The 14,593-nt window shown below is 38.8% G+C and overlaps 1 protein-coding gene across 2 annotated transcripts in view; it reads right to left on the bottom strand.

Moving 5' to 3' along the window:
- The window catches only part of MPHOSPH8 (M-phase phosphoprotein 8), a 52,974-nt gene extending 38,629 nt beyond the window's left edge, over window positions 1-14,345 (bottom strand). For both annotated transcript variants that reach the window (XM_082364931.1, XM_082364932.1), the window contains exons 1-2: window positions 13,865-14,345; window positions 1,755-1,910 (exon numbers count right to left, since the gene is read on the bottom strand). In XM_082364931.1, the coding sequence (XP_082221057.1) occupies window positions 1,755-1,910; window positions 13,865-14,089 (381 nt within the window). In that variant the 5' untranslated portion in view covers window positions 14,090-14,345. The remainder of the gene's footprint in view (window positions 1-1,754; window positions 1,911-13,864) is intronic.
- Window positions 14,346-14,593: the final 248 nt, after the last annotated feature.

The following is a 14,593-nucleotide window of genomic DNA, read 5'->3' as shown; positions in this document are numbered from 1 at the left end:
AGTCAAGTCCCAATACTGTTTTTGTCATTTAAAAAATACTAAGTATGTAGTTGAAACTCAAGTTGTAGGGAAAGAAGGGATCAATATTCAGCCCTTAAAAAATAACTTCAACAACTAAGACTCTTTATTGTGAGCAATCTTCACTATATAGTTCTAAGTTCAAGAACCTCTGTCAGTATTCTAAAAAAATGATAATTATTTCTAATGAAAAAGAAAACTAGGGCTTCCCTGGTGGCACAGTGGTTGAGAATCTGCCTGCCAATGCAGGGGACACGGGTTCGAGCCCTGGTCTGGTAAGATCCCACATGCCGTGGAGCAACTAGGCCCGTGAGCCACAACTACTGAGCCTGTGCGACTGGAGCCCGTGCTCCGCCAACAAGAGAGGCCACAATAGTGAGAGGCCTGCACACCGCGATGAAGAGTGGTCCCCGCTTGCCACAACTAGAGAAAGCCCTCGCACAGAAATGAAGACCCAACACAGCCAAAAATAAAAATAAATAAATAAATAAAAAGAAAACTAAAAGCAAAAGCAAGAAGTTGAATTAGAGTCAGTTCAATTTATAAATAGAAGCTATAAATGAAACTTACAAAGAAAAGTAAAATGGGAAATTCTTAGAAGATTCATAAATAAAGCCAATTCAATAATGTGTGGAATATGAGAATCAAGGATAAAACAATGGACAAATCCATAGAAAGAAACTCTTTTTTTTTTTTTTAATTTTCAATTTTTTAAAAAAATTTTATTTATTTGGCTGTGTTGGGTCTTCGTTTCTGTGCGAGGGCTTTCTCTAGTTGTGGCAAGCGGGGGCCACTCTTCATCGCGGTGCGCGGGCCTCTCACTGTCGCGGCCTCTCTTGTTGTGGAGCACAGGTTCCAGATGCGCAGGCTCAGTAGTTGTGGCTCACGGACCCAGCTGCTCCGCGGCATGTGGGATCTTCCCAGACCAGGGCTCGAACCCATGTCCCCTGCATTGGCAGGCGGATTCTCAACCACTGCGCCACCAGGGAAGCCCGAAGGAAACTCTTAAAACAAGTTTGTGCATTAGTTTTAATGTTATCCCACTTTAGACCACCATCAAGTCTTTTTTCAAACTGCTGATGATAGAAGTTTAACTCATCTGAGTTCCTTTGAATTCTTTATCCTTCCTTACCACCAACAAGAGCTACTAAAAAACAAAAAAGTGGTTAAAAATTGAAGTGGAAATAGAAAAGAAAAACAAAAGACCCGGAGATAATCAGACCTGTGAATAATCTGAAACGGATTAAAATTTATAGCTTTATAAAGTGATCTAAGAATTGTTTGAATTAGCAGAAAAGTCAGACTTAGAAATATGTTAATAATGCTGATTAAATATAAGAGTATGTGTTGTATCTGTAATAGTAACATGAATAGCATAAAAAATATTCCTCAGGTATACAAAAACATGATGCTCACATCATGGACGAACAAGTAAAGTTTCAACACATCTCTTTTCTCCCCACTATCATCTTACTCTTAACTTAAAGGAAAATAACAACATGTCCAAACTATACCTGTTTGTCACCTGCAATCACAGCTTGGCTACAGAAAAAAGAGCCCGGCAAAAATCAATGAAAGCATTCTATGAGAATCAATTGGCTATACAGAACTTACAATAGGAATGTTGTATATTTTATTATTATTTGTAAATTCCTTACTATACATTCTGTATATTATTAAAATATATAATAAACTTATTATACTAAAAAAAACCACTATGAGATAAAATATAATACCTGGACATCTTTCTTCACTGGTTTAGCTTTGTTTTCCGCAACTTTCTTCCTAAATTCAAGAAGAACTTCTTTACAGTCCTCAAGGTGAACCTCAGGCTCCCAGGTATCATCATCTGGTGTGTATCCTTTCCATCGAACTTTATAAACGATCTTGCCCTGTTATATAAATTAAAAACAGGCAAATAAAGGATATTAGACTTGATTATAGTTCCACAGCCATGCAGTTGCTGAGAATACATGAACCAACTTGAAATGGAGATTAAAATCATGATAAAGACTGTTCATCTCCTGAGATCATTTGTGAATTCCTTAAAATACATAATGAAAGTCCATCCGACTGAAGTACAGCTGTAGTTTCTCCCTCTGAGGGCAACTGCTTACTATAGTGGAATAATAAAACATCAGTCATATTTTAATCTGTCCCCTCCTAATGTGAATCAGCCTAAAAGCCTCTCTTAAAATGTTCTCTGCAAGACATGAGAAGCTGGTAATTTTAACAGTTTCTGGGGAGAAGGAAGGAAGGAGAGTCAATCTTCAATCTATTTTGCATGTATTACTTTTCACTTAATAACTAATTTTTAAATTAAATAACCACAATAAAACAAACATAAAAAAAAGTTCATCTCCTAAAGCAAGTGGCAAAAAAAAAAAAAACCAGTATCACACCAAAAGCAAAAGCAACAAAAGCAAAAGTAAACAAGTCATACTATATCAAACTAAAAAGCTTCTACACAGCAAAGGAAACCATTAATAAAATGAAAAGGCAACCTACTGAATGGGAAGATATTTGCAAATCATATATCTAATAAAGAGTCAATATCCAGAATACATAAAAACCTGATACAACTAAAAAGCAAAAAACAATCTGATTAAAAAATGGGCAGAAGAACTGAACAGTTTTCCAAAGAAGACATACAGATGGCCAACACGTAGCTAAAAAGATGCTCAACATCACTAATCATTAGAGGAATGCAAATCAAAACCACAGTGAGTTGTCACCTCACACCTGTCAGAATGGCTATTATCAAAAACAGAAGAAATATCAAGTGCTGATGAGGATGTGGAGAAAAAGAACTCTTTTGCACTTTTGGGTGAGACTGTAAATTGGTGTAGCCACTATGAAAAACAGTATGGAAGACCCTCAAAAAATTAAAAACAGAACTACCATATGATTCAGCAATCCCACTTCTGGGTATTTATCAAAAGAAAATGAAAACACTAACTGGAAAAGATATATGTACCCCCATGTTCACCGCAGCATTAGTTACAATAGCCAAAAAGTGGAAACAATCCAAGTGACCATCAATAAATGAATGAATACAGAAAACGTAGTGTGTGTATATAGACACACACATATATATCACATACGTATATAATCATATACATCACACATATATGTATGTACACACACAGACACAGAATATTATTCAGCCATTAAAAAAAAGAATGAAGTCTTGCCATATGCAACGACATGGATGAACCTCAAGGGCCTTACGATAAGTGAAATAAGTCGGAGAAAGATAAATACTATATGATCTCACTTACACATGGAATATAAAAAGAAAAACAGGGCTTCCCTGATGGCGCAGTGGTTAAGAAATCCGCCTGCCAATGCAGGGGACGTGGGTTCGAGCCCTGGTCCAGGAAGATCCCACATGCCGCGGAGCAACTAAGCCCATGCGCCACAACTACTGAGTCTGCGCTCTAGAGCCTGCGAGCCACAACTACTGAGCCCACGTGCCTAGAGCCCGTGCTCCGCAACAAGAGAAGCCACCGCAGTGAGAAGCCCGTGCACTGCAAGGAAGAGCAGTCCCAGCTTGCTGCAACTAGAGAAAGCCCCCACGCAGCAACTAAGACCCAAGGCAGCCAAAAATAAATAAATAAATAAATTTTAAAAAAGAACAGGAAAACAAACAAACAAACAAAAAAACCCAAGCTCACAGATACAGAAAGCAGATCGGCAGTTGCCAGAGGCAGGGGTGGGGGTGGGAAATGGGTGAAGGGGGTCAAGAGGCACAAACTTCCAGTTACAAAATAAATATGTCACGGGGATGTAATAAATGTACAGCATGTGACCATAGTTAATAATACTGTACTGCATATTTGAAAGTTGGTAAGAATGCGGATCTTAAAAATTCTCATCACAAGAAAAAAATTTTTAGATGTTAACTAGACTTACTGCGGTGATCATTTCACAATATATACAAATATCGAATCATTATGTTGTACACCTAAAGCTATTATAATGTTATATATAATGTCAATAATACCTCAATTTTTAAAAAATTAAAATAAATAAAACCACAGTACCATCAATCCATTTTTTTATAAACCAAAGACTGAGGTCTTTTTCTGATTATCTAAGCAACGTGCAATCTTTGAAAATCAATGAAAAACAGGAAAAAACAAATAAAAGTCACCTCAAAATACTGATAACAATTTGATCTATTTCCTTCACCTTTTGCATTTATAAGTATATATTTAATGTATATATACTTAAAACACTGGGATAATACTATCAGTTTTTTTCTTGCTTTCTCACTGATATATCAAATAGTTCTTGCTTTAATATCTTCCAGAAACATAATTTTTAACGACTGAACATTATTCCATCATATAAATACAACAAAAAATACAATGACAACTTTCCCTTTGGAAACCAAAGGTTGTTTTGATTGTTTCCAATTTGTGTTTTTTATAAGTAACACTGTGACTCTGATTAGGTTGTTAGAATAAATTCCCAAAAGAGAGACCAACAGGATCAAATAATAAAGCCATTTAAAGATTGTAAAAATGCACTGTCAAATGTCTTCCAGAAAAGATGCTCCAACTTTCACCTCACCAGATACAAGAGCAGGGATCAGCAAACTGTAGCAGGGCCTGCCTCTGTTTTTGCTCATCCTGTAAGCTAAGAATGGTTTTACATTTTTAAATGGTTGAAAACAAATCATCCAATCATTATGTTGTACACCTGAAACTAATGTAATATTCTCAGTGAATTTCACTTCAATTAAAAAAAAATTAAAACACACACACAAAAACAAATCAAAAGAAGAATCATATTTACATCAAGTGCCTCAAAATGTGTTGTGCACTGTCAAAATCTCTGCATTTATTGGCTCACTTAATCTTTAGAATAACCCTGTGAAGTATTAATATTCATTTTACAGATGAGGAAACTGAAGCTTCTAGACAGACTAACTACTAATGATTACACAGCTAAAGAGTAGTTCAGCTGAAATCCAAACCCGGGACCTGGGCTGCATGCAGAAAGTCATCCCGCACTGTGAAGGCAATACGTGTAAATGCCAAAGGCAGATGCGGGTAACACGTTCTAGTGAGTTCCCAAGAAGGAAGATCACTGTCTTTGAGAGAAGGAAAGTTTTTTAGGAGAATGAGGTCACATTTCTACCATGATAAGGAACACCAACTCTAAACCCCCAAATTGTCTCTCAGCCTACAAAGTCTAAAATGTTTACTATATGGCAATTTACAAAAAAAGTTCTGCCATATTCCACATCCACTTACAAAATTATCATTAAGTCATTTACATTTTTTCTTTGAAAAATTACCTGCTATGTGCCCACTTTCACCACTGCTATTCAACGTTGTACTGGAAGTTCTAGCCAGAGCAATTAGGTAAGAAAAAGCTATAAAACGCATCCAGGTTGGAAAGGAAGAAATGAAACTATATTCATGGATGATATGATTCTATTTATAAAAAAATCCCAAAGAATACACAAGAAAGTAACCAGATCTAATAAATGAACTCAGCAAAGTTGCAGGGTACAATACACACAAAAATTAATTGTTTCCATACATCTGAAATGCCCAAACCAAAAATGAAATTAAGAAAGCAATTCCATTTACAATAGCATCTAAAGTATGAAATACTCAAGAATAAACTTAGCTAAGGACATAAAAGACTTGCATACTAAAAAACTACAAAACACTACTGAAAGAAACTAGAGAAGATACAAAGAAATGGAAAGACATCTGTGTTCTTTGGTAGGAAGACTTAATATTGTTAAGATGTCAACACTACCAAAGTGACCTCAGGTCCCTATCAAAATTCCAATAGCCTTGTTTGCAAAGGTAGTAAAGACAAACCACAAATTCATATGGAATTGGAAGAGGTCCTGAATAGCCAAAACAATCTTGAAAAAGAACAAATTTGGAGGACTCACACTTCTTGATTTCAAATTTTACTACAGAGCCACAATAATCAAAACAGTATGGTACTGGCCTAAGAACAGACACATGGAGTCCAGAAATAAACCCACACATCTAAGGCTAACTGATATTTGATAAAGGTGCCAAGTCCAATGAACAGGGACACAAATTGTGCTGGGACAACTGGATTTTCACATATGAAAGAATGAAGTTAAATCCCCATCTCACACCATACACAAAAATTAACTCAAAATAGATCAAAGACCTAAATTTAAAAGCTAAAACCATAAAATTCTTAGAAGAAAACACAGGGGTAAATCTTCAGGACCTTGGATTTGACAATGAATTCTTGGATACAGGCATACCTAAGAGATATTGTGAGTTTGGTTCCAGACCACTGCAATAAATATCACAATAAAGCAGGTCACACAATTTTTTCGGTTTTGCAATGCATATAAATGTTATGTTTACACCTTGGTCTACTGAGTATGCAGTAGCATTATCTAAGAAAACAATGTACCTACCTTAATTAAAAAACACTTTGTTGCTAAAAAATGCTAACCATCATCTGAGCCTTCAGTGAGTGGTAATCTTTTTGCCATAGTAACATCAAAAATCACTGGTCACAGATCACCATAACAAATATAGAAATAATGAAAAAGTGTGAAATATTGTGAGAATTACCAAAATGTGACACAGAGACATGAAGTGAGCATGTATATATGAAGTGAGCAAGGTATATATACAACATCAAAACATCAAAAGCCGAAACAAAAGAAAAAAATAAGTAAAATAACTTCATCAAAAACAGAAACTTTTGTGTGTCAAAGGACATTATCAACAGAGTGAAAAGGAAACCCATATAACTGGAGAGAATACTTCCAAATGACATCTCATAAGGGATCAATATCCAGAATATATTAAAAAAAAAAAAACTCCTCCAACCCAAAAATGAGACAACACACTTAAAAATGGACAAAGGAAGGACATGAATAGACATTTCTCCAAGAAGATATACCAATGACCAATAGCACATGAAAAGATGCTCAACATCACTAGTCCTTCGGGAAACGCAAATTTTAAAACCACAAGATACTACCTCTCACCCACTAGGTCAAACAAAAACATAGAAAGTAACAAGTGTTGGTGAGGATGTGGAGAAATGAGAACGTTCTCACATTGATGGTGGGAATCTAAAATGGTACAACTGCTGTGGAAAACAGTTTGGCAATTCCTCAAAAAGTTAAACAGAATTACCTCATAATCCAGTAATTCTACTTCAAGGTATCTACCCAAAAGAACTGAAAACAGAGACTCAAACAGATATCTGAACACACATTTCAGGGCAGCATTATTCACAATAGCTAAAAAGTGGGAAACAACCCAAACAAACAACAGATGAATACATAAACAAAATGTGGTGTATACATATAATGGATTATTCAGCCTTAAAAGGGAAGGAAATTCTGATACATGCTACAATATGGATGAACCTTAAAAACATTATGCGAGGTGAAATAAGCCAGACACAGAAGGAAAATACTGAACTGGCCAAAAAGTTCGTTCTGTAAAAACCCAAACGAACTTTTTGGCCAGCCCAGTATTTATGATTCCATTTATATGAAGTACCTAGAATAGGGAAACTCATGAAGACAGAAAGAAGAATAGTGGCTGCCAGGAACTGAGGGGAGGGAGAATAGGGAATTAGTATTTAATGGGTACAGAGTTTCAGCTTGGGAAGATGGAAGAGTTCCAGAGCTGGATGTTGACGATGACTGCACATCAGTGTGGAGGTACTTAATGCCACTGAACCACACACTGAAAAATGGCTGAAATGAAAAAGTTTAAGATACACATATAAAATGCATATATATAAACTACATCAAAAACATTTTAAAGTTACCTGTTGTATCTTTTGCCCATTTTCTTGCTCATTTATGAGAATTCTTCTTTTTAATACCTCTCTTTTTGGCCTTGCCACGCAGCTTGCGGGATCAGTTCCCCGACCAATGATTGAACCCGGGCTATGGCAGTGAAAGTGCCAAGTCCTAACCACTGGACTGCCAGGGAATTCCCTTTCTTTTTAATACTTGATGGCTATTAAATCTTTGTCATATATATTCCAAATTCTTGTTTTTCCAGATTTCTGATTTTTCTTTTCTGCTTGATACCCAATCTCACGGAGAAGCAAGAACACACTCATGCAACAGTTTTCTGCATGACCTGCAGAGCACCATTCTAGCTATACTCTTAACGCTTGTCTGATTTTATTCATACAACCACCAAGGCAATAAACTTTCCAAACTGACTGCCAACCACTGTTCCCTCCCACTGCACCCTTCAATCATGCCCACACTGCCTTTCAATCATTCTGCCATCTGTAGAAAGACCAAGCATTAGCATCTAACAGGATTAGAAACTAAGAAATAGTGGGAAAAGAGTAGCCTCTTAACTTTCAGAAATAATCCTGAAAATCTTTATAATTTTAAAATAATAATTAAGAGTCTATGTTGGGAATTCCCTGGCGGTCTAGTGGTTAAGACTCCGAGCTTCCACTGCACGGGGCGTGGGTTTGATCCGTGGTCAGGGCACTAAGATTCCGCATGGTGGCCCACCCCCCCACACACAAAAAAAAGAGAGCATGTCAGTTTAACGGTTCAGCTATATAACTGGGTGCGGGGCAGTGATTATAACAACTGAAAAGGCATGCATAAGCTTTTTAGCAAAACAGTGTGGAAAGAGAAAACTATTAATACACAACCTTGTAAGAGCTTCTATGAAGGCACAGTTAAAACTGGAGATAAACCAAGCTGAGAGAGTGGCTTGCTTAGCTCCTCGTGGCAGCCCTCCTGCTCTTGGCACAAATACCACGGGAGAAGTTACGCCGCTACAGGGGAGTGGAGGGATGCCTGAATGTACCCAACAACAGGGCGCGGAGACCAGCGATCCTTATTTGTGGGCCACCTTAGTTTTGTGTGCATAAAAATAGTGCTAAATTTGTTACTCAAAGTTGCTTTTAAAAAACACTATTTACTTTCAAATGGGCCAGAAAAAAATGTATATAAATGAAGAGAAAAAAAAAATAAAGCCAATATCAACAACTGGGGGATCTGGGTAAAGGCATATGGGAGATTCTACACAATTCTTGCAACTTTTCTGATGATTAAAAAAAAAAAAGGCAGTAATGAACACATATAAATTTAATACTTGTTACCAATTAGGTTTGATCTAGTCAATGAGAATGAGGGAGTATTAACAATCATTCTCAAGTACAAGGAGTACATCTCAATTTTAGCTCCAGATTTAACTGACTGATAATTGTTACAGCCTTCATTTCAGCAGTTTTGCTTCATTTATTCATTCAACAAATATTTACTGAGGGTCACTATGTGTATAGCAGTATACAAAACAAATGAAAACCTGAATTACATGTTTTTTTAATAGGAATAATGTCAACCCAAATATTGCCCAAGACTTTGCTGTATATTAAGAAATTTCATGATAGCCCTGGGATCTAGAAACTTATCTTCAAAATTCCCAAAATGCCTATTTTCTTGGTAGCCACATTTTCTTTTAGCTTAATCAGTGGGACAAACTAAATGGCAGCAGATGGTCTGTCCTCTTATCCTCTTAGGTTGTATATACTAGATAATTAGCTAAAAATTTTTGTTGGGCTTCCCTGGTGGCACAGTGGTTAAGAATCCGCCTGCCAATGAAGGGGACACGGGTTCGATCCCTAGTCCGGGAAGATCCCACATGCCACGGAGCAACTAAGCCCGTGCGCCACAACTACTGAGCCTGTGCTCTAGACCCACGAGCCATAACTACCGAGCCCATGTGCCACAACTACTGAAGCCCCCGTGCCTAGAGCTCATGCTCTGCAACGAGAAGTCACCTCAATGAGAAGCTGGCGCACTGCAACGAAGACCCAATGCAGCCAAAAATAAAAAATAAAATAAATTTATAAAAAAAGAAGCAGAAATAAATGAAATAATAAAGAAATATATAATCTAACATTAAAAAAGGATAATATACAACCAACTTTGGTTTATTCTATGAACACAAAGTTGATTTAACATTAGGAAATCAATGTAGTTGATCACATTAGTGATATAAAGGAGAAAAATTATGCGATCATCTTAACAGATGCAGGAAAAAATTTAATAAAATTCAACATCCTTTCGCAATAAAAGTATTTAGCAACTAGAAATAAATGGAATTTAACAAAGGGTAAATACACACAAATTAATTGTATGAGCAACAAACAAGACAATGAAACTTTTCAAAAGACCATTTACCACTGCATCAAAAATATCAATTATACTTAAAAATCAACTTACTAAGACCTCAACATAGAAAGCTATAAAACATTATTGAAAGAAATTAAATTGATCCTAAATTTACCCACAGATTCAATGCAAATCCCAATAAAAATTCAAAGTTTTTAATGTGTGCAAGGAAATTGACAAGTTGATTCTAAAACTTACAAGGCACTGTTAAAGAATAAAAAGACAGATTTGCTCAATGAAACCTGATCCCTACATTATACTATACACAAAATCAATTCCAAGTGAAATGTAAATATAAAATCTGAAAGGCAAAACAACAGAGCTTTCAGAAAAAAAAAAAAAAAAAAAAGAATATTTAGGGTAGGGAAAGATTTCTCAAACCAGACATAAAAAGCACTCAACATCAAGACAAAGATTAAGTTTTTCTACATTAATCATACGAACTTCTACTGACCAAAAAAGACATAGCAGGAAAAGAGATATCCATGACATCACCCACAAAGGGTCTGAATCTAGAATACAACAAATTAATACAGAAAGACAAAGTAGAAAGAGATCTGAAGAGGCACTTCATAAAAGATAACCAAATGACCAAAAAGTAAGTACTGGGTTGGCCAAAAAGTCCGTTTTTTGGCCAACCCAATATATGAAAGGATGCTCAATGATTTCAACACTGATTACTAGTGCAGAATCCAGAGAAATATAAATTACAAGTAGGAAATACCATCAGATACCCCACCAGTACTGGCTAAAAGTATAAAGACTGACAATATCAAGCGCTGATAGGATGCTTAACAAAAGGAATTCTCATAAACCATTAGCAGTAGTGTAAACTGGTACAACCAATTTCAAAAACAGTTTCCACTTAAAGCTGAAGACACATGCATCCTGTCTGAACAATTCCACTCCTAGATGTATACAACCCAGAGAAACATTTGTGCACAATACACCAGGAGACATGTTAAATAAAGTTCACAGAAGCATTATTCACAATAGCCAAAAACTGCAAACAACCCAAATGCCCATCAACAGTAGTAGAAAAGAGAGACTGTAATATGTTCATACAACTGAATACAGTTGACCCTTTAAAAACATGGGTTTGAACTGTGGGGTCCACCTATATGAAGATATTTTTCAATAAATATATTGGAAAATTTGGACTTCCCTGGTGGCACAGTGGTTAAGAGTCTGCCTGCTAATGCAGGGGACACGGGTTCGAGCCCTGGTCCGGGAAGATCCCACATGCCACGGAGCAACTAAGCCCGTGCACCACAACTACTGAGCCTGCGCTCTAGAGCCTGCGAGCCACAACTACTGAGCCCATGTGCCACAACTACTGAAGCCCGCACACCTAGAGCCCGTGCTCCACAACAACGGAAGCCACCGCAATGAGAAGCCCGCGCACCGCAATGAAGAGTAGCCCCCGCTCACCACAACTAGAGAAAGCCTGCGTGCAGCAACGAAGACCCAACACAGCCAAAAAAAAAAAAAAAAATATATATATATATATATATATATATATGAAAATTTTTTGGAGATTTCCAACAATTTGAAAAAAGTCACAGATGAAACACATAGCCAGAAATACTGAAATGATTAAGAAAAAGGTACGCAATGAATGCATAAAGTATATGTAAATACTGGTCGATCATTACAAAGACATAAGGTGAGTGACATTTAATGTAAAATTAATGTGTTAGTTTTCTTAATGTTTTATAACTTTGCTTTCAAAGAATTATATTATCATATTCTTTTCTAATTGGAGGAAGTATTAGCTTATTATTACAGGTAAGTGACTTTTTAAAAAATGTAATAATGTTTCTGATACTGTACTATGAATGTGACTGTAATACCATATGCCACAAAAATTTTCTAACAATTCATTCATTAGTGTCTAGGCTAGGCTATTGTGAAGCAATTTTATCGATTACACTAGGCTACCATAAAGTATGAATCAATAAACTTTTTCACATTATCTTTTCATTTTTGATGTCCAGTGCTGGTAATATATATAACATCTACAGTGTTTTGCATCATATAAGGCAATATTGATGTAGGTTCTGACAAGCAATTCATCTCATAAACAGAAGATGTAAACTTAGGGTATAAATTACTGTAAATATATTTTCTCTTCCTTATGATTTTTAAAATATTTTCTTTTCTTTAGTTTACTTTTTAATTAAGGATACAGTATACAATACACATAACATACAAAATATGTGTTAACTGACTGTTTCTACTATGGGTAAGGCTTCCCCTTCTGGTAGAAGGCTGTTAGTTAGGTTTTTTTTTTTTTTTTTTTTTTTTTTTATTAGTTAGGTTTTGGGGGAGTTCATAAGTGGCTTTTCAGCTGTGCGGTGGTCAGGCACCCCTAGGTCCCAAGCTGTTTGAGGGCCAACAACTATGCAGCAATGAAAAGGAAAGAAACTATAGCTCCAACAACATGGAATAAATCTCACAAAGATATTGTTGAGAAAAAAAATGCAGACACACACCAAACAAACTTAGTGAGATTTCATTTAAATGAAGGAAAAAATTTTTTTAAATATGGGGCTTTAGGTACAGTGCCTACAATTCTTTGGAACTGGCAAAATTAAATATTGTATGAAGAAGTGAATCATCTTAATTCTGAAGATATTACCCTCCTAACCAAATATTTTCTGAATATCTTTCACCTGCCAAGCATTGTGTTAAACGCAGGTGATACACCTATCACCTCAAGGTGCTTACAAGGTATTTGGGAAAATTATACATAGAAATGTCCCTATCTTTACCGCAACTAACAATAAGCTTGATGACGCTGGATTTCAGTTATTTATCCCCCACTGGACAGGAGAATCTTTAATGTCAGCAACTGTGTATGCTACAACTCATCTCTATATCCTCAGGACCTAACACAGCACCTACCCATGCAGTAATTGAAAACAAAAAAAGTCTGCTGAATGGACAAAAAAAATTAATATAAGGTAGCGTATGACAAATGGGAAATAACAGACAATAAAAAGAACACAATATACAGAACGACCACCGTGTAGGGCCTCTGGTCATCTTACACCTATTTACTAAAACAGATTATTTTCCCATTGCCCATCCTCCCACCCTCTCACCTTCCCCCAGCCTCCAGCCCACAATTCATTCACTCACTTAACAATCTGATATACACAAAGCAATCACGGCATGATAGGCACTGGATTAAAGTGCTAGCGATAACAAATTAATAAAAAGCATAGTCTACCAAAGGAGCCTACAATCTAGCAGGGGACAAACATGTAAAGAACGATAAGCTTGAAGGGCATAAAGGGGGAAGCATCTCACTCTGCGGGGACCAGGGTGAAACAAGGCTTTCACAGAGACACTGAGCGGGAAGCGCCGGGCAGGGCGCGGCGAGGAATTCAAGGCTCCTGCGAGGCTGCAGGCACACGCCGCGCAGGGAGAGCGGGCGAGGATGCTCAGGCTCTCAGACCCGAGACGCCGCCCCCCGGGGTGATGGCGCGGACGGGGCCTAAGAAGGAAGCCTCCTCTCAACGTCCCCGCGGCGTGGACATCCGTCTACACCGCCTCCAGCGCCTCCCGAGCGGGCAGCACCACCCCGGCCGCGCCGACTGCCGCGCCTGAGCCCCCCCTCCCCGGCCCGGGCCCCGCACGTACCCCCTCGACCTTCATGTCCAGGATTTTCTCCACCTCGAACACATCCTCGCCGTCATCCTCGCTGTCCCCGACGGCCTCCGCTCCTTGCGCGGCCTCGTCCTTCTCTCTGCCCACCGCTGCTCCTCCCTCTCCTTCGACTCCGGGCGACTGGCCACTGCCGTCGGCACCCGAACCAGGAACTGCAGCCGCGCTCGACCCCTCCGCCTCCGCCTCCGCCGCAGCCATAACGGAGCTCTGCCAGCCGCGGGGAGAGCGGTTGCGACGCGCGCCCCTCGCTCGGCCCCGAGCCCCCGCCAGCAGGATGCCGCTGACCAGAAAACGCCAATGGCGGGCTCGAGACCCCAGAGCGACGCGCGCGCACAACAATCACGTCAGGGCGGGCGCGCCGGAGCCCCGCACCGCCCACAGGAAGCGGGTGGGCTGGCCGAGGGGGGTGCCGCGGGCGGAAGGAAGAGCAGGGCGATGGACGCGCGAGGAGAGGCCGCGGGGGAGCGCCGGTGGGCGGGGCTTGAGGAGCGTGGGCGGGGCGTGGGCTGAGGGAGAGGGAGCCGCGGAGGGGAGGCAGCGCTGTAGCGCTGGTGGGCGGGGATTGCGGCACGTTGGCGGGAAGTGGGCGGGTCGAGAGGGTCAGTGCGCGGGACAGGTTCGTGGCGGGTCCTCTTCTCCGCGCCGCCCGCTGCCCAGAGCAGGTGATGCTTATCTGGGTGATTTTGATTCGATTAACGCCTG

Source organism: Balaenoptera borealis, assembly GCF_965194805.1.
Source record: "Balaenoptera borealis genome assembly, chromosome: 18".
NCBI lineage: Eukaryota > Metazoa > Chordata > Mammalia > Artiodactyla > Balaenopteridae > Balaenoptera > Balaenoptera borealis.
Note: the sequence above shows the minus strand (reverse complement) of the source record. Positions and strands in the feature narration are given on the sequence as shown.